Below are 24,391 nucleotides of genomic sequence, written 5' to 3' on the forward strand. Positions count from 1 at the left end.
ATTTGCTCCCAGCCGGTGCCGGATCAGGGAAATCGGCACCCACCCCAGCGGGGCTGGCTCGCTGCCCCACGCGCGCTTGGAAATCCCCGGCCGAGGGGGAATTTCGTACATCCCGGGCAGGGCCTGGAGGTTTCTCCTCCAAACAACCTTCCCAGGCCAAACCCCAGCCCGTGGGCAGGGGCTCCCCGGGACGAGACCCGGCTGGACTAAGGCCAACCTCCCACCGGCCACGGGATTCGGAGGAGTTCAGCTCCCAGCCTCCACGCCACGGGATTTCCTGGGGTCCAGCTTGATTCCCCATCTCCTCGCCTCGTTTCACCCACGCTTTTCCTCCAGGCTTCACGAAATGGGCAGGGAAAAAAAAAAAAAAAAAAAATCCCCTTTTCCTCCTCTCAAATCTCACCCCCCCGCTGCCTTTCCCCGTGATGGGTTGCTTAGCTGGGGCCATCCCAAGTTGCCATCCCTGCAGAAATCTGGTGTGGAGGAAGCAGGGCTCCCACCTTGCCCAGTCCTGCTGTCCCCCTGTCCTGCTGTGTGTCCCCCCCCCCACCCCGGTCCCTGCCCAGTGCAGAGGGCTGCTGCCCTCTAGTGCTGGCTGCACCCCCCAGAGCTGGGTGCTGGGGGGTTTGGTCCCACCTGGAGATTGTTCTTCAACTTCTCCAGAAGGAAACATGAGGAACCACCTTCTCACTGCCCTCCTAGTCATCTTCTGGAAGCTCCTGACAAGTCCACAGGCATGGAGAGCTCGCTGGGTGGAGATTCCCACCGGTGGGACAAAGCAGCAGAGGGTCTGGCCGAGCCGCGGTCTGGATCTAGAAGCAAGACGCACAAATCACAATTATTTTTGTTGCTTCCATCCCACGGTTCCTGCTCTGGAGAGACGCCTTGCTTCCACCTCCAATCCAAGTCACGTCATCCATACGTTAAAGGGCCACCGATCATCACCTACCCCCGAAGAAGTCTTTCACCAAACCCTAAAATGCTGCAATTTGCCCTGGAATGATGCTAGAACCAGCCTCCTCGCTGGACTTACCGGTGCTGGGAGCCTGCTGCTGCTAAAAAAAGCCACGTCACATCCCTCAGAAAGCCTCGGGGCTTTGAAGCCGAGCTGCAGAAATAAGCCCAGCCCCAGCCCCAGTCGTGCAGAAATCCACCTTCTCCCAGCAGCACAGACCCGTGCCAGTGTTCAGGTTTAAGTCAGACCTGGTTTTAAGGAACCTGCTGGGGATGGGACTGAGCATCGAGAAGGGATCCTCATTACCAGCAACAGGCAAATACTGAATTTTTACTACCTTCCCCCCCCCCCCCCCCTCCATGAACATGCTTTGAAATGCAACTGATTTCCAGAGACCAGAACAGGCAGGGAGTGAAGAGTAATCGAGGATTGCCGACAGCTATTTTTAATACGTTCCTAAAATCAACTGAAAGGGCTCATTTACACCTCTTTCACCAGCATGTTCTTGACACCCGTTCAGATCAACATTCACCCCTTTGCTCCCTAGCTAGGAAGAACGAGACAAGAAGCAAACAAGAGAAAAGTTTCAAGTATATAAAAATAACTGTAATATTTTATTAACAAGAACAACAACAAAAAAAATTTACAAAAAAGTACAATACATCAAGGACTTTGGTGTTGGACATGACCACACAGGATCTACTCAAAATCCACAGGGGAAAAAAAAAAAAGGTGTTAACACACACAAGCGCGCAGAACGAACAGGGAGAAGAAAACCCACGGGATGCTGCTCCCAGGGACACCAGCCGGGCACCTACTCCAGCACCTCAGGTCAGGGATTTCTTGCAGGCTGCGGGGGCTTCTCTGCTCTCCACAGCTTCCCTCTGCGTAACAAAATCATTTGGAGGTGGCTCCTTCCTTCCGTCGGTCTTCAGCTCCCAAAGCCTACTGCTATTAAAAAAACAACCAGCCGTCCTGTACGTTAGGATTCAGAGGAGGATTACACACCCTCCCCACACGGATGTGGGCTGTATAAAACCCCCAGGACTAATTAAAGCTGATAAGCCCGCAGCAGCCCAGCACATCACTGAAGTATTACACCAAGGAGCGAAGTGGGTCCTGGGCACAAGGGCATTTCAAAAAGCCGAAGTGTGTTTCTGTTTCTTTTCCATGAGTCAAACCGGGGCCCAAGTTTTGACTGTGAAGGGTGGGTGACCTGGCCGAAATGGCAGCCGGCTGTGTGCCATGTGCTACCTTTTATATGGTAGAGAAAGAGTTAAATCAAGTCTAGAAAACCAGCAATTGGGAAGTGGAGGTTTTTTAATACACCTGCTTAGGGTTATCTTTTGTGTGATTTCACAAGAAATGAAGAATAAATCAGGGCTCAGGTGCCATTTGTCCAGAGAAGCTGTGGCTGCCCCATCCCTGGAAGCGTTCCAGGCCAAGTTGGACGGGGCTCTGAGCAACCTGGACTAGTGAAGGTGTCCCTGATCATGGCAGGGGGGTTGGAACTAGGTGATCTTTAAGGTCCCTTCCAACCCAAACCACACTACGATTGATTCTGTGTTATCCTGCTCCAACCCCTCACCTCTGAAAGTACCACGTTAAATTGAACGCGGAGTGGGATACAGCTGAAACCTGCACTATACAGCAGGAAAAGCACACAAACTGTCTTCCACAGACAGCACACAGCAAAGATTACCTTTCATGTGAACACTACTCCCTTTTTCTCCCCCTATTTTATTGTTGTTCTCAAATTACTGGATGTATTCAGTAAGTTCCAGGCCCACGGTTAACTGAAGTTGAGAAAATGCCTTGTTTTATGCTGGGTCTGTTGTCTGGAACACTTACCCAGCAGAGCTGACAGCACAGGCTTTGACAGAAACAGAAACATCTAACCTAGCAGAGTACGTCTCCCAGATTTGTAGTTTCTTCCCTTTTCAGGCCCAAAAGAGGGGCCGGTAGCGTGCAACAAACCCAGCGAGCTGTGGAGCACCTTGTGAGTACTCGGATCTCGGGCTGCAGCAACAGGTAGAGCTGGACACGATTTGCTGTGCTGCTCCTGCACCTCTACTGCACGTTATTGCGGCCAAACTGCAAGTTACTGAACCAGCACAGGCTGTCCAGCGCTGTGATCAGTCATCAAAAGGTGCATCGGGATCAGAGAGCTGAAAATCAACTTCTCTGGAAAGAAACCGTGACCTTAAAAGATGTGTTCGAGCCAGGACGACAGCCATTCCAACGAGTATGAACTGAACTGGTCCGCGCTTGCGTTTCCACAAAAGGCTGCTTCAGCTTGCTCACGGAAGGATGGCTTCTACATACAGCTGAGCTGCTCAGCTGGAAAGCCAGAGCACTGTATTGCAGAGAACACTGAAGTAGTATCTCCGTTTAGCTTACATCATCAAGGGAAGGTGCAGATGGCTTTTCAGAAAAGCAGCTTTTTTCTACACTCCCTGACTGGAGTGCAGTTACACTGCAATAACTGATGCTAGTAGCACGGCCAAGAGAACACGATAGAGATCATCTTCATTTCATAATGTGAGGTCCAAGCCTGGGAAGAATTTCTACAAAGAGCAGAGCAAGGCAGAGACAGGAGGAAGGGTGGGCAGATTACAAACAGTGCACGTGCTGCTTTTCTTTTTTAAACTGCTGCCTGCTATCAGCATCTATTCAGTGCGCAGTGAGCCATTTCTAAATCCGCATCCTGAGAGCGCAGCGTCTTTAAGGGTTCCAGACTGCAGCGACCCAGTTTGCAGGCTGTATGCAAGACGGCACGCACAGAGAAAGCAGAGGAGAGCACAGCATGCATATGGGAAGGAGAGGTTCCCCCGGAAACCAAAGTAGTTTAGCAGTTTATAAATGTAAAATGGAACATTACAGAGAAGATGCCAAGTGTATGACTGAAAAAAAAATAATAATCTCTTTGGTATAGTTATATGCAGCCAAGTTTTACACAGAGAAAAAAAAAAACCCAAACAAACAACCCCCCCCACCACCACCACATTACTTCATCCTCAAAATTGCTTTTAGCAGATCTCAAAGTCAGAGGTTGACAGACACTCCCAACACTATGCCAGCACTATGGCATACCCCAAAGGGTACTGTGGTCTGTACATAAGTGTTACACAGGCTGAAATCGGAATCAACTCGAGACACAGGATTTGTGCCTTACCTTTCGTCTCTTGTATACATAGATAAGAAGCTGCGGTAACAGGAATAAAGCCTTACTGACAGCACAATGGTGTTTGACAGGCCACTGTAGGGTTCAGAGGAGACAGAAGTGGTCCGTATGTTTTTTACGCGCCAGGGCTGTGCTGATATTCTTTCCCCTTTACAGACAATTAACAGCACAATGTGAACACGATGCCTTTCGTTTGCGGAACACAAAACGCTGCAGCTGAACTCTATAAACTGTGAACTGGGTAGACATTCAGCACTCGAAGGAATCTTGATGGAAGGAATAGAGTGCACATCTATTTTGTCACCACCACTAAACATGGAAAAGACTACATAAAAAGGGCTGTTTGATGTGACTGAATGCCCTACAGATGTTCCAGATAGAACCACCACCTTCGGACAGTACATTTGCATATATACTCCTTTTAAACAAACCTGTGTTGTAATCGAAGATTGGTTTCAACTCTTTACAGACAGAAACACAACAGTCCTTTCCTTTTCTGATTAGGTCACACACAATTAGTTTAACAGTCAGTGAACAGATGTTTTAAAGCGAAACTTGGGCTTAGTGACCCAGGAAGTGCCACAACTTCGTAGGTCCAACGTACAGAATCTGCATGGAATTAGGCTGAATCCAGGAGTTCCAGAAGAGCACCGACTGCACCAAAATAACCCTGAAGAGAAGACAGAAATATATATTAAAAACTGAAACATGGGCACACACCTGACACAAAAACAATATTACACATACGGTGTAATTTTAAAAACTTATAAAGGACAGTGGAAAGAAATAACTATAGGTAGGTACATTACAAAATAGATTCTAACTATAATCGCTGTATTGGGAAGCAGAACTGCACAGAATCCTCTATACTGTCAATAGTCTTAAAAGAAAGTTCACAAGCAAGATGAAATTGGTAGTAAACAGTTCTGATATCAGCTACTGGAACAATATATATGTTTTTTCTGACCCTACACTGGGCATTGCTGTAACTGTGGCTGTAGTAACAAAGCACTGGGATGCTCCTGCACAATATGTATCATCAACAGCTACAGACTCCACATGGCTGTTTCCAGAGTGTTTGAAGGATTTGCATTTTGACATGAGACAAAATAAATTTGAAAAGTTAATTTCACCTCATGTTCCAAGAAAAGTGCTTTTAACTGTCCCTTCGACCAGTAGTCCAAAGCATATGCCAGAAGCCTCATCGAGATTGTATTGATCCGAAGGAAATTGCCAACGAACACCACTCGATTAATGTTCTGCAAGTATTAAGGGGAAAAAATAAAAAAGGAACATTAAAGCTAAATTCCATTTTCTGCTTGCAACAATGAAAACCCCACCTTAGAGTAAGAAGAAAAAAAGTTACGCTTATAGTGCCTTTTAAAAAGGCACAGCATATTCAGCTTTTCAAATACATTTTCCACTGAGACTTGATGAAAAAACAACCAGCTAAAAGCAGAGGGAAATCAGCAGTCAACACTAAAGCAACCAGATTCAGAGAAACTGCATCACCCCAAATAGCTGCTCCTGGGAGATCAGGAGTGTAACTGCCTTGGTGAGTGGGGATGGGAGCTGCAGAGAGAAGAGTTATAATCCACTTGCAGCTTTCTGAATTTAGAATTTTGAAATTGGACCCAAAAGAGATAATCTGCAAACAAGAGACCACACTGAGTCGGCTTGGGGTCTGGCAGCAGCAAGAGACAGTTCAGAACAGCAAGGTGAGACCAGAAAGGTGCACTGAGATGGTCAGGAACTGCACTGGGAGCAGCCAGAGACTACATCGAAAGACAAAAAAAATAGAACTGTACTCAGCACTGGTGAGGCTGCACCTCAAATACTGTGTTCAGTTTTGGGCCCCTCACTACGAGAAAGACCTTGAGGTGCCGATGGGCAGCAAAGGTGGTGAGGGGCCTGGAGCACAAGTCTTACGAGGGGCGGCTGAGGGAACTGGGGTTGTTTAGTCTGGAGAAAAGGAGGAGGCTGAGGGGAGACCTTATCGCTCCCTACAACTACCTGAAAGGAGGGTGTAGCCAGGTAGGTGCTGGTCTCTTCTATCAAGTAACTAGTGATAGGACGAAAGGAAATGTCCTCAAGTTGCACCAGGGAAGGTTTAGATTGGATTTTAGGAAAAATTTCTTCACCTAAAGGGTTGTCAAGCATTGGCACAGGCTGCCCAGGGAAGTGGTGGAGTCACCATCCCTGGAGGTATTTAAAAGACGTGTAGATGTGGTGCTTAGGGACAGGGTTTAGTGGTGGGCTTGGCAGTGTTGGGTTTACGGTTGGACTCGATGATCATAAAGGTCTTTTCCAACCTTAACGATTCTATGATTCTATGAAATAACTGCTGAAAGTGTCAGGCAAGATCTGCAGAACATTATAAACATCCACAATTCTGTCAGAAAGCAGTACCAGCCAGGTCATTTTAAGACAGGCTGTTTTTCAGACTCTTCCACACTACCCGGAAACCCACAGATCTAACTACAGCCTTTCTAGCTTAGGAATTTGAATAGAATGGTTGATTTTTCACTATGAGATCCTTACACTGGCTAGGAGCACTGATCATCAAGTGCCATCTACTCTCTCTGCCCCCAACTCTGGCCTTTGACTCATCATTAAAAAAGCTGAATGGCTCTCTACTGTTACTCTGGGGGTGGGGGAAAGAAAAAAAAAAAAAAGAATTATAAACCTATAATCAACACAACTCTGAATGAAAGGAAAAGACCAACCAAGTAGTGATATTTTGGATTTAAATCAGACTTCTAGCCAAATTTTCAATCCTAAAATAGTTCTCCTGAGCCAAGTGATGAACTCCGAAGCTTTCTTTTCTCCAGCAAGAAAGTAATTTTCAGTTCCTCCTTTTACCAAGGAATCAGGATCAAGTCCCATCTGCTCCTTCACTCACGCCCTTCTACGGATTTTCCTTCCATACCCACACTCATTAATGTTTCCCCCTAACTATTCAGCATCCTCTTTGCATTCAGCTGTGTACTCTAGAGTGAGAGCTCAGCAGACGTATTGTGGGCAAGACTGTTTATAATATGTCTTGCCTAGTTTCAGCAGTAAATGAAGGTAAATAGTGAGCATCTGCCAACAGTAAAAGGAGCCAGGAGGATGCTTCACCCTGTTAGCTCATCCCATAGGAACAGGCTCAGAACGGAGTGGAGAGCATGTCTCTGTTCTTTCATAGCCCTGTACAATGCTGCTTGACATGAATGCAACAAGGCAGCACTGTAAAGAAGCTGAAAGCACAAAGATACAGGAACGGCCGTGGAAGTGGTGGGGCCTGACCGAGAAATCGAGAGCAACTCGTAAAAACAACATAGGAAAGACATCCAGCCTCTACGCCCCTCTGCCCCACCGTTCCTTCTCTCTCAGCGGTCCCAGGAGCTGTAGTTTATCGCACACCTACCGTTCCTCAAACCACTGCAGAGAAGTTGTTGAACTCCTGACCAAGCAGAGGACCTAATGAGACCAACAGCCAACCCCTAACTCATTCACAGCTCTTCAGTTCACAGCACAATGGTCTGGCTCAAACTACACAGACGAGCAAGGACAAAATTTACTGAAGAACCTAAACTGAGCGGATTACAACTTACTGAACATCCAAAAAGATGAGTACGAACACGCATCTACAGAAGCGTATGCAGAGAAAGAGAGATACTGCGTGACAGTAGCACACAAGTGATGCTTCAGACAGGAAGCAATGAAACACATTTCCCCTTAATACCTCATTAAGCGCACACATCCGTGCTATGGAGCCGATGTTATTAGTGATGGTTATTAAAGTAGCCTTCGCAAGGTCCTCTTTGCTGACAGATTCCCGCTTCTCCTTGCTCATCATGTTTCCAAAGCTGTAAAGACAGATTTTGAGTTAAAGGTCCATTTGCATCAGAATTCCAGGAGAAAATGGGAACCGCTAATTTAGCCAAAGCAATTCATCTTGGAAGTATTTATTTTTAATTTTAAAAAGCATTGCTATCGGTAATTTAGATCTGTTAAAACAGAACAGCAGAAGGAATGGTACCTCTCCTAAGACATGTAAATCCAGTTTTTCATCCTTGCAGAATCTCTAGTGAAAATAAAAATCAGAATCAGTGAAGTCATTACCTGGATGCTACAGCCCAGCCTGGCAATCCAAATCGCTCGTAGTCTCCTCCATAAATGTCCCGCACTAGTTTGTCCACTTTGGTACTGTCCCCATGGGATGCCATCTCTAGGGCCTCTTCAAAGGTGGAACAACCAGTAAGAAGGCAGCAGAGACCAAAAAAGGTTCCCCCTCCAAGGCTGCAATATAAAGCAAAATGAAAGTCACCCGCCTTGCTTCTAAAGGCACAGAGAAAGAAAATGGCTCATTCACTGAAAGCTCGGATTACTCAGCTACGCATCTGGGTTAGCTCAGGTTGCCCCATTCCTTCAGCTTCTTTTCTTCGCAGTGACAGCAATCTTGGAAGAGCAGCAGTTTTCTTTAAATCTGTTACTTTCAAATAACTTACAGCCTTCTGCAGAGGGCATGTTTCTAAATGAGAAATTTATTTTCTTATTTTACAATATCCACCTTCTTCCCAGCGCTCAGAGAAGTCAAAATGAGTATTAGTCCTGAGGGATAACTGGAGCATTAGGGCACAGCTATTCAAAATTTAGGAGAAAAAACTACGTCCTGTTCACTTTACTGTGCACACATGCCAAGAATGATGTATAGTAAGAGTGAGATCTGTACTGTGAGGGGTTTTTTTATTATTATTGCTAACTTTCAGGAAATTCAGGAAAGCTTAAAGCCACAGAGCTCTTTGGCTTTTCCTGGCAACAAGAGCCACATCTTCAAGAAGGCGAGCTGCAGCACTCCAGCAACTGTCTGGAGAATTACTGCCGTGCCACCACCCTTCCACCAAAAACAAGGTAACTTTTGGAAGTCAGGATGCAAACCTCTACTGCTAGGATCAAAGCTAACAGTTGTTAACATGATCATTAGGAGTATATTTGGGATAACCTCAAACTATGGGATCTCTCTGATGGCAAATAAAACACTTTAATTTCTGCAGCAGGGCAACTGAAAAAACAGCTGCTAAAGAGACTGGCTGCAGTAAAGAGACCAAAACATGAAATTCAGATTCTCTTTTCCAGAAGGGATCTTTGTTGGCAGAGGTAAGGGACTGCAGTAAAAGCAGGAGCTCGGTCATTCAACTCACCACCTTTATTGCAGCTTGTCCCTGAAAATGTCATCTACAATGCAGAAATGCATTCCACACTCTAAAATAAAACTCAGTTTACCTCCACACAGCACTCACCTGGTGCCCGTTACCCGTTTATAGTTTTCTTTTGAATACACAGCCAGAATGCTGACCCCTGAGCCAATGTTCACCAAAAGGAGAGGATACGGATTCTCCAAGTTGAATGGGAGCTTCTGACATCTTTCAGCATCCGTCGGGTTTTCAAAATAGTAGCACTCTGAATGTCCATTGAATCCAACTGAATCAATGTACAAAACTCCTTTAATAAGGCAATCGAGTTCATCTAGCTTACAAAGCTGAAGGTCACCCATCTGGCGGAAAAAAAAAAAAAAAAAAGTAAAGAAGAATACTCAAGAAGTAGCTAGGGATCTCAAGTGTTTATGCTCAGGGCTAGAAAAATGCATTCCCTGCCAGCTAAATTCAGCTATCTCCATTACTCCCTGTAGTGGCTGAGAAAGAAGTACAGATCACAGGAGGGCTCCATCTTTCTCCACACACACAGACTGCCAACTACCCCAGCCCTAAAGTGTGCAGACATGAGAGAGGAGGGAATCGAACAACAGGATCTACAGATGGATGCTAAAAGGATCCCATCAAATTCCACGGGCCTGATTTAGGACCTGACTGAGCATGAAAAGCAACGAAAAATGAGAAGGGAATTAACTGTTTGACCAAAAAAAAAAATAAAAAAAAAAATCCCCCCAAACCCATGCCCAAAAACACACAAAAAAAGGAAGTTATGAAATCGTTTTCCCCTCATGTCACTGCCTCGACTGCAAAAAAAGCCTCTTTATTTGGTGCATTTTTTCAAGCCCTGGTTAACCAAAGTATTTATCACACATGTTTTTCACTTACGAACAAGAATCAAACTTATAATGAAGCCACATGATGATGTCAAATCCCAACTACTAACCTCCTTTCAGTTTATTTACCACCAAATTTCACTGAACCTCAGTCAGCTCACTCACACGTGTGTTAGAAATGACACCACATGAGCAAAGGAACAATAAAACAAATGTTAAGCATGTGAAAGACAGCAATGTGGGAAAAAACCCACAAGACTGAGATCACCATAATCAGAGATTAACAACACAGAGAAAGTCTTGTAAGAGCACACACCATGTAAGTTAGTGAATAATTTTAGAGTTAAAGGAATGTTACATGCACTTTCAGGAAAGAAAGTATCCTAATTTGGAGATGTGAACTTGACTCCACATGCTGTTTCCTGAATCAAGCTTAATTTGAGTTAGGTACACTCTTCCAAAGCTAAGATTTAGAGAAGTTTTAGAGTCTGCAGAGAAAGTTTTCTAGTTTTAAGCTTTTAAAAAAATTCACTACCAGATCCTAATCATATAGAAGCCAAAAATGCATACTGTGCGAAAGTCCTGCTCAAATTTGTACGCTCCACCTCCCGTGGCACATAAGGTAGTATGGAGGCTTGAGAAGTGTTTTTCGCTTCCCATTTGAATAAAAGCAGGCATGTCATGAGTAGGAAAGCGTATAAAGTGCAGATTGCCTTTACGTCCACACAGGGTAAGGTCCTTTAGTTCAAGGTGCACATCCCGAATGCCTGTAGATCCATAGGCTACATTTGATGTCAGGTATTTGCGGATGCTTTTGAGATTTTCCACTTCCTCCTCCTCCTCTTCAGCAGTGATGTCCTTTGGTTCAAAATAAACAAGTTTGACCAAGGTCCCTCCAATATCCAAGCCAAACCAAGGAAAGACTAAAAAGAGGAGGAAAAAAAAAGAAAAAGAAACAGGGCATGATACTGTCATACCACCAGCAAAATAGTTATAAACTGAATTAATTAATGCAATTCTCTAGGGACTGCAAAATGCAGGCCTATTTGATCTGTTCATTTTCAACTGGAAAACAAAGAAAGAAACGTTAGCAGTCTGGTCTGCCTTTGACAAGTACGGCTGAGACTCCTCTGCACATGAGCACGACTCCTGTTCTGAGATACCTCCTGTTCAGGAGCTCCCAACATTTGATATGCAATAATCAAAATACTTACACCACCACCATGCAGCACTGAAGATACACACAGCTCTGGTCTGACAGTATCCATACACCCGCCTGATGCTGCCGCAATTTTAATCCCCAGCTATTTTATAAAGTTCTGATTCAGAGCCAGAGCCAAAGATAATACCAGTGCTTTTACATCAAAGGGATGTACAAACGTTAACTAATTACAACACATAACTGAGGTAGACAAGTAATCTAAGATGCCCCAGGGAGACAAAAACAAATGTCTAATTGGATTATTTTATTAGTCAAATTCCCCCATGGTACAAAATATGCATTAGTGTCAGGCCCAGCAACATTTACAGCTGTATTAGATAATGAGCTTCTTGGAAAAGATCAAGAGAAAACCCTGATCAGATGGAATCTGCGATTAGAGCTGAGAACTGGAACAGATTAATATTACCATTAATGAGCTAAAGGATAGGCTAGAGCTAACAAGATACATGGGCTCCAGAGCAAAGAGAAAAATGTAGCCACATGTTATGGCTTATGGCAGTAGGATTAAACTCTTACGCTTTTTTCCAAAAATAAAAAAAGGAATGTTTAGAAAATAAACCTGAATGCGGCGTAGATGTTACTAACATTCCTCTGGAAAGAAGGATCTCAGGTTTTAGTAAAATTCTTACATGTCAGACACAGGCATGATAACATGCTACTGTTATTTTTGCAAAATACGTTTGCTTATCTGCAGACAGATGAGCGTGCGACACGAAGAAGCCTTTGTTCCTACCGCCACTTGAAAGCCGGTATCCCTCCGGTTAAACTCAGGGAAGCGGCAGCAGCCACCCCCAGACCGCAGAACTGCCAAGCAAGAGCACGTCCCGCATCCCCCCCGTCCCAGCAGCGCAGGAGATGCACGCCGAGGCCCCGCCACCGGAGCTGCAGGAGCACTAAGCAGTCAGAGGGCAATACCCAAATACCCAGAGGCAGCACTTAAGAAAGCCGAACAGCAAAGAAAACAACTCAGGGACAGGAGGGGAACTCACTCCGAAAGAAAACGATCTTTGAAAAGCCACAAACCCGACAGGCAAGCACATGTTTGAAGACGAGGTATTCTCTGCTCGGTGGGTTAACTTGGTTGCTGTACAGAGCGGAGGTAAAACAGCCCCTTTTAGAGCATCACAGTTCCCCAAGAGCTGCTAGAGCCATCAGTTACCCACGTTATTTTTAAACCACCGAGCTATTTTTATATATTTACATAGAGGCCACCCCCAACCATCACCAAAAGAAATCTTGGAAGAAGATGCAAACTCTATTTTAGGAGGCACATCCAAATCCCAATCACTCTCTATTTCTAATGCATTTACTTCAAACAAGAACAGACATAAAAATAACTATTCATGAATGAGGGAGAGACAAATTTGAATCACAGTCCAACGGAGAGAGAAAGCAGGAGCAATTCAAGGACTTTTTTCATGACAATTTCTTATTCCACACTCCAGAATTCAGAATTGCAAACTGTATCAGCATTTCAGGATGGAAAGTCTACTAAGTGCTTTACTTGGAGAAAAGTTTAGCATATGTATGTGATTTCAAGACTCCTTCAAGAAAACTTTACTGTAGCTAAATTAAAGTTAGTTCTCAAGAGAGGAATGTTGGCTGCCTGGGCCTTATCACGTAACATCAGGAGAGCCATATCCCCAGGGACACCACACCAGGAGGAGGAGCACCCTCACGAGAAGGGGAGTCCAAGACCCCAGAGTATAAGTGAAGGGAAAGGCAGGGAGGACAAACTCCAGGATTTCTGTACCCCCAAAAGAAAGGGCCTTGTCGTGGAGGAGTGTGGCAACAGCAGTGACAGAGACCATGACCGCTCCATCAGGGAGATGGACGCTCTACGTCGGCACGGCAGGCACCAGGGCAGAAAACAAAACCCACCAAGCATCCACTTGCTTCACTCACTTGCTCTTCCTGACACCTTAAACCTAAAAACGCGTACACAGGCCCCCCTAATGCCATATTAAAGCCAGCTCCAATATGTCATATACATCCGTCAGTCAGCAGTTCCCATACTAACGGCAGAATAGGACATCCCACCGCCCGCAAGTGTTCTGCCTTTGTTTGAATGAAGTCCCAGATTTATCAACTAACTACCACAGAAAAATGCTTTGAACAAGGATCATGCTCTGCTATTGAGAGAAGAAGCAATAAAAATACCATCGACGTCATGCAGGTAAAAATAGGGCATTGGCAGCCAAACCAGAGCCTTCTGCTGCTGCTCCAGTCCCTCCAGTGACTGGAACTGGTAAAGACCGCTCTACTTAAATACCCAATTTATGTACAGGATCACTAAAACCAGTTTCCCCACATGCACTGTGCTTTTCAATACTGCTTAAACTCTGTTGGAAAACTAACAAGCTCTACGCAAGAAAAGGAACAGGAAGAGGCTTCCCATGTTACTCAGCAAAGTCTTCTCCTCTCTGTTGCGGTCACTGACATCTTGGGCTCCCTTTTCACAAATTTCCCACTCTTAAAAGCACTCAGCTGCTTTGTCATCTCTGCTCTGACGAAGGGATTGGTTCCCGAAAGCTCCTGTCCTGGTGCTGGGAAACCTCCTTTTGACTTCTGGAATATATTTGTTCCTGTTGGGACATGCAATTTTTTTTCTGCATTATAAAGCCTGCACTTTTTTTTTTTTTTTTTTTAAAGCATCCCCACCCTGATATTTAGAGACAGCAATCCTCTCCCCAACCTCACTTTGCCAGGCTACGCAAGGGTAAAAATCTAGAGAGCATAGGGTAGGAGAGAGAGCAAGGATCTTGGAGATGCCCTCATTGGGGTGCAGCAGAAAGGTATCCAAAAACCTAAGGCTTGGTGCCCCACTGAAGGCACGTAACTGAAAATGCCATAGGGGCTGCTTTGTCACAAGCTAACGGGCTTCCACTTCAGAGTAGACACTCAGCTGGCAGTACACACACTTGTTCAGTAGAGTAACACTAGTTCATTTTAACGTTGGTTGTGAAGTTCACACACCAAACTCCTACATTCAGGAACACGAACCTTCCAGATTTTAGGGCATGACAATCACCAAGTCAGTCCTTCAGTCTAGAAGCTTTCCTAGTCACAAAAAAAATACAGCAGCTCCTTATAAACTTCATCCCAGCTTACTCTCAGTGCCCTCAAGACCTTCAATTTTTTTATATATATAAATTTGTTTTTTATCCTGCTGTTGCTATAGTTGCCACTGAACCAGCAGAACATCAAGCGTGGGGTTAAACCACACCAGTTATCCATTGTCTGACCCACCAGAAGACATGGCTAACGGGGAAACAGGAATGATGCCTGCAGAGCTGGGTGTAAACTGCAGCCAGGTTGGGTCCAGGGCTTACTGGTCTTCGCTCAGCACTGGCCCCGCTAAATCCCAGCTGTCCCAAAAAGAGCATCCAGCGCCCTGTGGAGGGACATAGCCTCAGACCAGAGCTGGCTTCACCCACCCGTGCAGCACCAGCTGCAGAAAACCTCTGCACGGAGCAGCTGGTGTTCTCCATCTGCCAACAGCTCGGCTATACCTTCAGTAAGTCACCAGGGATAAATTCTGAAAGACAGCCTATTAAGGTAATTAACTTAAACCAAATGATTCTTAATTATGGATCTCTCATTATATACATCCCAGCCACAGGTTAAGAATCCAGGGAAGAAGCGTGCTAGCTCAAAATTAAGTGCTCCTTCACCAGACTGTAAAGGATTTTTCTGTTCAGTAAAACCTGCAGAGAGTACTCAAATAATTTGGGGCACGGACAAAACTCCCCCTATAAACCCGTTTTTGTGGGAAAGGGGCGTGGCACACAAACAAGAGGAGGAAATTATTTCAGCGACATGTAGAACGGAGGGTTTTTTTCCTCCCGCTGACAGGAAGTCAGCCAACACGAACATGCAGGGCAGCGACAGCTCTTCCATATCTGAGCACTAGAAAAACCCATGCCTTCAAAGGGAGGAAGGAGGAAGCTCTCTTGGACGAACGCCATCACCATCTGCTACTGAGAGTTCTCTTAAAACACTGATTTTTCCCAGCATCTACAGTGCAGTTGAAAGCCATCCAAAGATCTTTCCCTCTTAAGCCTCCGAAGCGTTTTTTCCAGCAGAGCTGCCGCAGAAGACGGCAGATCTAGAGCAGCGTAAGAACTGGTGGCATCCAGGAGCCTTTGGGCAGCCCGGAGGCTGATTTTTCTCAGTCAGAAGGTTCTGCTGAAATAACCAGCGCAAGAAAACGCCAGTTTTAACGGCTGAGGCAGAAAACGCAAACGCTGCCTCTCTGCACCACCTCCCCGCTGCTACTTGGAGCTCTCCGTGCTGGGAAAGAGCCTCGCACGGGTCTCTCCTTTCCAAGCGCTCACCAGCCAGAGAACGACGGGGAGGACGAGAAACCCGTAGGCAGAGCATTGCAGAAGCACCGCGGTGCAAACCTCTGGACTCTCCTCCTGCCCAGCACCTTCTGGGAAGTGTGTTTAGTCTCTCGCCGGGTACCTGGACATTTACAAGAAAGGCAGGAAATCCTCTTCTCAAAGGCAGGACTGCCCTTCGTTCAAAACCTTCTGCAGTCTCTTTCCTTAAAGAAACTCTCTACATTACTTTGTTTGTTAGCACGATGACAGCCACTTAGCCCACTCTCAAACATTGTGTAAGACAAAAAGACAAAAAATAAATCCAACCGTATTCAGCATGAAAAGTAGCAAGGGTACAAAGAAGGTGACTTAAGGAACTGGTAAAATTGTGGCACCGCTCAGTAGATCAGGCACACAACGATGAGACTTATTTTCAATATTTGCTTCCCTAATGCAACACACTGCAACAGCAGTTATAAAGTCTCTTAAAGCAATTTTTTCCCCCAAGAAAAAAAATTGTTCATCTTTTGGCCTGACAATTGTTTTCCCTTAGCATAGACACTTTTAAAAAGCAGCTCTACACATACATTTTCATACACACAACGTACATACAGCTCTTTGTCTTAAAAATAAACCTTCTTCTAACAGAAAGATCTATGGATACGCAACAGCAAACAAAAGAGCAGTCTGCAAACAAAGTTAAGGGCTTACAGCTGGTACTAACACAGAAAAGCTGAAGGATACTATGTGTTCCCACAGCAAGAGCTGCCACCCTCCCTTCATCTTCAAATCCCTTTCAGAGTGAGACTGCAAGCTCCTTGGGGCAAGAAAAATATAATGCCTTTATTTGTTATGTAAATTACTTTATAAAATCGGACACTATATAAATAAAAAACCCACAACAGACTTATTCTGAAAGCTGTAGAAGTGTCAAGATGAAAGAGGCGATATAATTAAAGATCTCTGCGGTGGATTTTCTTTATACGACAAGCAGCTCAAGTTGCATTTCAGACTGATCCTTAAGTTATGAGCCAATTATATCAGAAGCTAAAAAGATTAGCCTGCAGAGCAATGAAGACTGACGATTTAGTTGAGCGTATGACAGCATCTCTACGCTTACTCTAAAATATTCAACATTATATTTTAATATTGTTATACCATGATGGAAATTTTACAGCTGGGGAAAAAAAAAATTCATCAGCAGTTAGTATAAAGCGACACTAAGTCTACATATCCTCCCATCTCTAAAAATAGGCTCTGCTAGGAATTCACATTTCATACACAATTCCAAAATATGAAAAGGTATTCAGAAATCAAAGCTTACATTATGTACTGCAAAGGAGCTGCCAAAACAGTATTTTATTTGTACCTCTACTTGGATACGGTGTATACTGAGAATTTAAAGCAATGTGTACATTATGTCTTTGCATGATTCTGATAAGAGATACTAAAACTTTAAAAAAAAAAAGGTATCAGTTGAAAGGACTACAGAATGGATGAGGACATGCTTTTTTCTTTTTTTTTTTTTAACCATACACACATACATTTTTAGAAACTATTTGCAGGATGCTCTTCTTGACAATTTAGGTATAGGCTTTCTTTTGGAATTCATTAATAACCTACAATACAAATACACTTTAGGTACCTTACTTCCCCTCCCCTTTTGTCAAACAGTGAAACATTATGGATGACGCCTGGCAAAAGCATCAAAAAAAAAGCTAATTTTTTTTTTTTTTTTCAGAGAGCTAACAAACAAACTACAGAAAGGAGAAGCATACCCAGGGAAATAACCTGAACTCATCTCTTCCAAGGAAACCGGGTTTTCAGGAAGGAGCAGAAGAGCGGTGCAGCAGCACAGGAGAGCCAGGAGAGAGTAGGGGAAGGTGAAAAGTGGGGAAGCTGATGAACTGAATCGCTGACCTATTTCTCTTACCATAAGGAAGATTCGTTACAAAAAATACTCCCCTGCTCATTATGATCTGGTCATTATTGGTTTTATGCCTGGCACTTAACCCCACCCACAGCAAGGCATTCAGTATCTCATGGTTACATTAAAGCAAATGTAAATGTGAACATCCTCTTTTCTCATCTGGGCTATTTCCAGTTCAGTTTGCAAGTGTAGATTTCAATAATGGTACCAATAAGTCATTACCAGAAAGGAATTCTTCTCTATTGCCTCTGGAGCTGACAAAGCTTTTTCTGTATTATCATTTCCACCTGCACGAATAACCCTGTCAAGCTCCCCTTCACACCCCACCAACTTAATACTCCAAAGCAGCTAGGAACTTCAACAAATCTCTGCTTCACAACGTTTTCAGGGACTCTTCTCGCTCCCTTCTGAGGGCAGCAGCGTCCTTGACTCCTCCTCCTTTTGCCTGTGACATACTGAAAATCACGGTTGCACGGTCTGCAGTAAAGCTCTTCAGTTCCTATGAAGTGCACCAAGAAACATTTAATAGCCCGAGACGCACGAAGGCACACAGCTCGGACATCGGTTGGACTGCTGCAGGTCAGGTTATTTCAGATACATCCAATCTAATTCCCCTCGTTCCCAGACCTTCCCCGACCTCTGCAGTGAAACAGCCCTCGCTGCACATTACGGGTACAGACAGACGACTACAAATGAAGAAAGATCACGAGCTTGAACCACAGCCCGCTGAAATCCTTTCATTCCTGGGGAAGCAGGACTCATCTGCCAGGGCATCTGCCAGCACAGGCAGGCAAGACAAGCCTCAAGGTCACTGAGCTTGTTTGCCACATACCAGCAGCAGACAAGTGGGAGCTAAAGTAGGACATTTTTGATCAGACGCCCATTAAGCGGTTTGCTTTCATTTAGGCTTGCTTGAATCTTCCTTAAGGTGGGATCGAGCATTTTAACTTCAAAACGTAATTGACTCTGACATCAGACGTTGTCCCTATTAAGGGATGTACTTGCTCCAGCACATTTCTCTTCCAATTATCACAAAAATCATTTAGGAAAGACAGGCTATGCTGTAATCCCGAATCATACTACACTGACCTTCCAAACTGGATCCAAATCCTGTCTTGGAAGCTACCAGGACACCTTTTTTCCTAAAAGTATCCCACACCAGTGTCAGCATTTAACTTTACCGCAACGAACCAGAACCTCAACAGCCAACTTCAATCTACATTTTCCATAAAAGACAGAAACTGCCCCCGAGCAAGGCAGAAAAGTATAATCACCTAATGCATAGCTCTATCTAAGTCCACCCTAATTTTCACACCAGAGATCTCCTACATTTCCCTACAGCTGGCTGCAACCTCTTAACTAGCATGTCTCTAATTAATAACCCCACAGCTCCCATCGGTAGGTTTTGCTGTGCTTTCCTTAGAACAACAGCCACACAAGCGGACTTTCACATACAAAGTAGGTTTTGCTGCATCTAAATCGCGAGGATGCTTGCTGCTACTAGTGCCATTACACCCCTCTGCTAAATTTCTCTTTCATCTTATTAATTCCTCAGCAAGCGAAACCCCCACAGTCACCTCAGTTATTTAACATTAACTTTACAGTCATTTCCTGGTGCAGGATCACTCCTGTAATCCAGCACGATCTGGAAATGAAAGGAAGGGAGAGGCAAAGAGAGTGCAGGTTAGCGCAGCCACGCTGACACTACATTAGCATTGCTGAGCTGCACTCGCCTGGAATTAGTAACGCAAGCAGCATCCAGTTCAGTAAATGTCTTCAAAGGTCTTTTGATATATAATTCCAGTTTTTCCACACTAAGACAAGGCAAAAGAGAAGCTTCCTTTTTTTCCCGCAACCAAAAATAAAAGAGAAAGAACGCTGTTTAAGACACATTACATTAATACACTAACAATAACGTCTTAGCATTGACAGCCAACAGACCGGGTCTTGCCATGAGATGCACGACAATTTTGATTCCTGTTTTCAGCCTGGACTCATTTGCTGACATCCTTTTAATAGCTGTGCAGGCAACGGGGAACTACATTGATGCTATCTCATTTTCAGGGTATGGCAATTTCCTTCCAACAGGAAGGACTCCAGCACAAGTAAAGCAATAATCACTCAGTTCCACTTCAAACATGGCTGAAGTAAGTCACCAGCCATAGCCACCTGAACGGCAGCTCCTGCTGCTGCCAAAATGAAGGCTGCCATCCATTTTGCACCTAACTCACTCCACGGACCGTTTCTGGCACTGCGTTGAAAAACGTGGTTCAAGGGACAGGTTTTTTCCTTACACAGCCCGCTTTGGCCTGTGCCCAATCCCAGCCAAACCCGCGGGGCTCTCCTCTCCCAAAATTTGCGCCACTCTCTTTGCTCTCCATTGCTTTTCTTCTACCAGTTACCAGTCCAGCCACCCAGCCCTCGCCCCTGGCTCTGGCTGCACGCACTGGCCCCTCCGTCTGTCCTTCTGTCTCCTTTCCCTCGCCCTCTGTGTCCTCACCAGCGACCTTCCCTCCCTCTCTGGTCCAAGCTCCCCAACTGGGGCACCTCAGCACCCACCACAGCCCCAACCTCTGCGTCCTGCCCCACCAGGCCAGGCGCCATCTCACCCTCAATCCCCCTGAGCTCTTGTGGCTCAGCTTGTCCCACCCTCCGCCCCAGCCTGGTGAGCCCCTGTCACTGTCCCACCCTGTCCCCACCGTGCTGTCCCCAAACTGGCCATGCTGGGCCCACTGTCACTGTCTCACCCCGTCCCCACGGTGCTGTCCCCAAACTGGCCATGCTGGGCCTGTGTCACTGTCCCACCCTGTCCCCACCATGCTGGGCCCATGTCACCACCCCACAGTCCTGTCCCCAAACTGGGCACGCTGGGCCCACGTCACCACCCCACGGTCCTGTCCCCAAACTGGCCATGCTGGGCCCACGTCACCACCCCACGGTCCTGTCCCCAAACTGGGCACGCTGGGCCCGCGTCACCACCCCACGGTCCTGTCCCCAAACTGGCCATGCTGGGCCCGCGTCACCACCCCACGGTGCTGTCCCCAAACTGGGCACGCTGGGCCCACGTCACCACCCCACAGTGCTGTCCCCAAACTGGGCACGCTGGGCCCACGTCACCACCCCACGGTGCTGTCCCCAAACTGGGCACGCTGGGCCCACGTCACCACCCCACGGTGCTGTCCCCAAACTGGGCACGCTGGGCCCACGTCACCACCCCACGGTGCTGTCCCCAAACTGGGCACGCTGGGCCCACGTCACCACCCCACGGTCCTGTCCCCAAACTGGGCACGCTGGGCCCATGTCACCACCCCACCCTGTCCCCACCGTGCTGCCCCCAAACCGGCCATGCCGGGCCCATCATTCGCCACCGTGCTGTCCCAGTATCCCCACATCCCCCCCCGCCTCCCCATTCAGGAGCCCCCTTCCCCCAGCCCCACCCCACCCTCCTGACCCCGCCCCACCCCGGCCCCACCCATCACAGCCCCGCCCCTTCCCCGCCACCACCCGTTAACCCCCCCTCGGCCCCGCCCCTCCCGGCTCAAGCCCCGCCCCCGCCGCAGACCCCGCCGCCCCCGCCCCCGCCGCCACTCACGCGGGCGGTTCTTGCGGACCGAGTCCCGTCGCTGCCGGCTGACGGAGCCGCCCCGTTCGCGGGGCTGCGGCCCCGCCGCGCTGTCAACGCCCGCCCCGCCGCCGCCACCACCACCGCTGCTCCGCCGCCGCGGGGGTCCGCCGTCCGGTCCCGGTCCCGTCCCCCCGCCTCCTCCTCCTCCTCCTCCTCCTCCCCGCCGCCGCGGCGGCTTCTCCTCCGCGCCGCCGCCATTTCGCAGCGGCTCCATCCGCAGCGCGGCCCGGCCCCATGGGCCGCCCGCCCCGCCGCCCCTCAGCTCTCCTCACGGCCGCCACCGCCGCAGCCACCGCCTCCAGCGCGCCTGCGCCAAACGGTCCCCCCGCGCCCCCCCCGCCCGCGCCGCGCGCGCGCGCCCCCGGCCCCCCCCCCATCCCCCTGGGGTGGGGCGGGATAGGCCGTGAGGCGGTTCCCCAATCCGCGCCCTCCGCCGTACGGAGCGACAGGCGGCTTCGCCAATGGGAGAGAGGGATCGGACGGCCGCGGGTAGTGACAAGCGCGGCTACCCAATCGAATGCGCGGGCTCGGGACGGGGCGGGGACGAAGGCGCCGGCGGGGGCGGGTAGATATGCGACAGCGTTGGCCTATGGGTTTCCCTCGTTAAGAGAATGACACGGCAGTTGTCCAATGAATTGAGGCGTCCGTCTGGTCGGGGCGGGAGAAGGCAGGCTGATTGACAGGCCGGGTAACTATGGCAACGCGGGAAGGGGCCGAAGGGAAGACCGCAGTAGGCCCGCTTGGGCTGGGCCGCGCCGTGCCGGGGGGGGGGGGGGTACGAACGGGACACACGCTGCTTTGCATACGATTTGCATATGCAGATAGCGAGGCCCCCCTCATCCCCTCACTGTGGGGCGGCTCTGTGGCCCCCAGGTCCCCCACTGTGTCGGGCCTGCGCCCCACGGCCTCCCCCACGGCCCTCCCTCGGTGGCTGTCTGGGGCCATTGAGGCCTGGAGTCTAAACCTCCTAAACTCGCCCTCCTCCTTCATTTGCCTTCTCTGGGAAGCTCAAGACTGCCGCCACCGATGCTGCCTGTGAGGATGCTCTGTCCCAAAGGCGTGCTTGAAAGCGGCGTCTTCGGAGGCTGCCTCTCCGGGCCACGTTACGGGCACGAACATGAAGCGAAACAGAATCAGATGTTTCTGAGCCCAACACGTCCTGGAGGACAACTAGTAGGGCTATGGCCTTGTCGGGGAGAGCTAAGGTTTCCCTCCTACAGAGAAAGAGACAAACAGCAGAAAGAAGTCCCGCTCCCCTTCATGAGGCCTCAGAGATGAAGCTGGACCCAAACTCCCTCTTCCAGTGAAGGCAGATCAAAACACTCAAGTTCTCCAAAGATCTTGCAAGCACTGTAAAAAGGACGGACACAACAAAATGGGAACCAAGATGGGAGGTTTAGGAGGAGAGACAATGAAACAAGGGTCAAGGCTTCAGGATACATTCAGGCCCAATCCTCGGCTCCCCTATATGTCACAATGTAATTTAAGTGCTGATACATCCTGTTCTTTGAACTCTGACCCTACTTTAATAATGCTGAGCTAACAACTACAGCAGTAGCCATCCAGGCAGCAGCAAAGTTGAGTGACCATAAAGAGGGGTGCAAGCAACGATCAACAGGATTGACATTCAAGAAGAAAAACTGACTCCCAGGTTATATCATGCTGTAACAGTTCCTGTTGTAACAAGACAGAGGTTCCTAGGTGGAATGTTAATTGATGTCTAACATACCTAGAACATGGCCAAGCATGTAACTGCAGCCCAGTGACCCATGGTGCTCTTCACCTGCACCGTGTTAATCTCAGCTCACCGCAATCCTCAGGCATTAATTCGATACCAAAGGGATAAGTGACCGACATTAAAAAAAGGTGTCATAATTTCACTAAGAATTTGCTGAATTCTGGTTGCTGTGGTGAAAACAGGGCAAAGGGACTGGTCAGATTTAGTCTGTATAATTTTAATATCCTGTTGGGCAAGTGCAGAAAGCATACAAATGGTGTTGGTGCTGATACAAGATGAAGCATAACCTCTCTGAAGAAAAATAACCCTTCTTCATAAAAGCGTTGCCTTCATTTTATTAAAAAACAAACTCACTGAGCTTCGCTGCCTGAAGTTCAGAGTATTGTCAATACCAAGCCCTGAATGCGTTTCATATACCTGGGTTGTAAGTCAAGAGCTCTAGCTGGGAAAGCAGAAAGCGAGGAGAGCTAGTGGGATGTCTCAGCTGTGAATACACACCAGAGCCCTTGGGAGCCTCTTCTTTAAAAGGCAGAGTGGAGTGCATGTAATGCTACTGAAAAGGGCTGTTTCCTTCATGCTGCTCGAAAGCTTCCTGCCTGTCCCGAAAAGGCATACGCCGCAGGCCGGCTCACCCCTAGGGTTCCCTTGCCAGCGCAGGGTGAGCCAGAGCCGGGCACAGCGGTGGGTTTGGTGACGTTGGTATCTCTCTTCTGCAGGTCAGTCCAAGCCCAAAGCTGCTCAGCAGATGGGGTGCGGTACCTGGGGAGCAACCACTGCTGCTGCCTGCACGCCAGAGCTGATCCCAGCGGGGCAAAGGTGGCCCAGCTCCTTTTTCTGTGCAGGATCCCAGGATCTGACTGAACCAGACAATCTGGGAGAATCTGGATCATCACGTGGTGTGAGCAGTGTGCTGGGCTTGGTGCATACTGTCCACCTCAGCAGACATCTGCATGTGGTTACATCCAGTCCCTTCCCTCCCAGCCTGCCACCGCTCAGCCACAGCTGCCTATAGCCCTATTGCTCCCAAACACTCTTCTAGCTCGAAACATTTTGCAGCTCAGACCTTTGCTTAAAAGCCTTTGGTGCATTTCTCTTTCCAGAACTTGGTCGAGTTCCTCTTTGGCAACCACAACATCCTGAGGACACGACTTCTGCAGCTCAGCTATATGCTGCATTGAGAAACACCCTCCCCGGCTTCGTCTCGAACCTGCCCTCTGGGCTTTCTATGACCTGCCGTGGTGGGCATCCTCTAGACCAGGACCTGTGCTCGCTCCAAAACAAGCTCTGGAAACTGTCCCCAAATCTTGTCCCCCTCTTCCTGATACAGACGGATGGCCTCAGTCTCACTGTGTCACTGTGCCAGTAGTGCCCTTCAAAGCAT

The 24,391-nt window shown here is 47.6% G+C and overlaps 1 protein-coding gene across 2 annotated transcripts; it reads right to left on the reverse strand.

Annotated features, from left to right (window-relative positions):
• Nucleotides 1–1,539: 1,539 nt before the first annotated feature.
• Nucleotides 1,540–21,576, reverse strand: PANK2 (pantothenate kinase 2). Of its 2 annotated transcripts, XM_049791613.1 has the most exons (7): nt 21,240–21,576; nt 10,741–11,093; nt 9,425–9,678; nt 8,247–8,423; nt 7,867–7,990; nt 5,273–5,398; nt 1,540–4,809 (listed from the first exon to the last, which is right to left on the reverse strand). In XM_049791613.1, the coding sequence occupies exons 1-7, from the start codon at nt 21,484–21,486 to the stop codon at nt 4,759–4,761; spliced, it is 1,332 nt and encodes a 443-aa protein (XP_049647570.1). In that variant the 5' UTR covers nt 21,487–21,576; the 3' UTR covers nt 1,540–4,758. The 2 variants fall into 2 exon arrangements, with proteins under 2 accessions (XP_049647570.1, XP_049647580.1); XM_049791623.1 differs by lacking the exon at nt 21,240–21,576 and having other exon boundaries at nt 10,884–11,024.
• Nucleotides 21,577–24,391: the final 2,815 nt, after the last annotated feature.

The sequence above is a fragment of the Accipiter gentilis genome, chromosome 3 (assembly GCF_929443795.1).
Source record: "Accipiter gentilis chromosome 3, bAccGen1.1, whole genome shotgun sequence".
In the NCBI taxonomy this organism is placed as follows: domain Eukaryota; kingdom Metazoa; phylum Chordata; class Aves; order Accipitriformes; family Accipitridae; genus Astur; species Astur gentilis.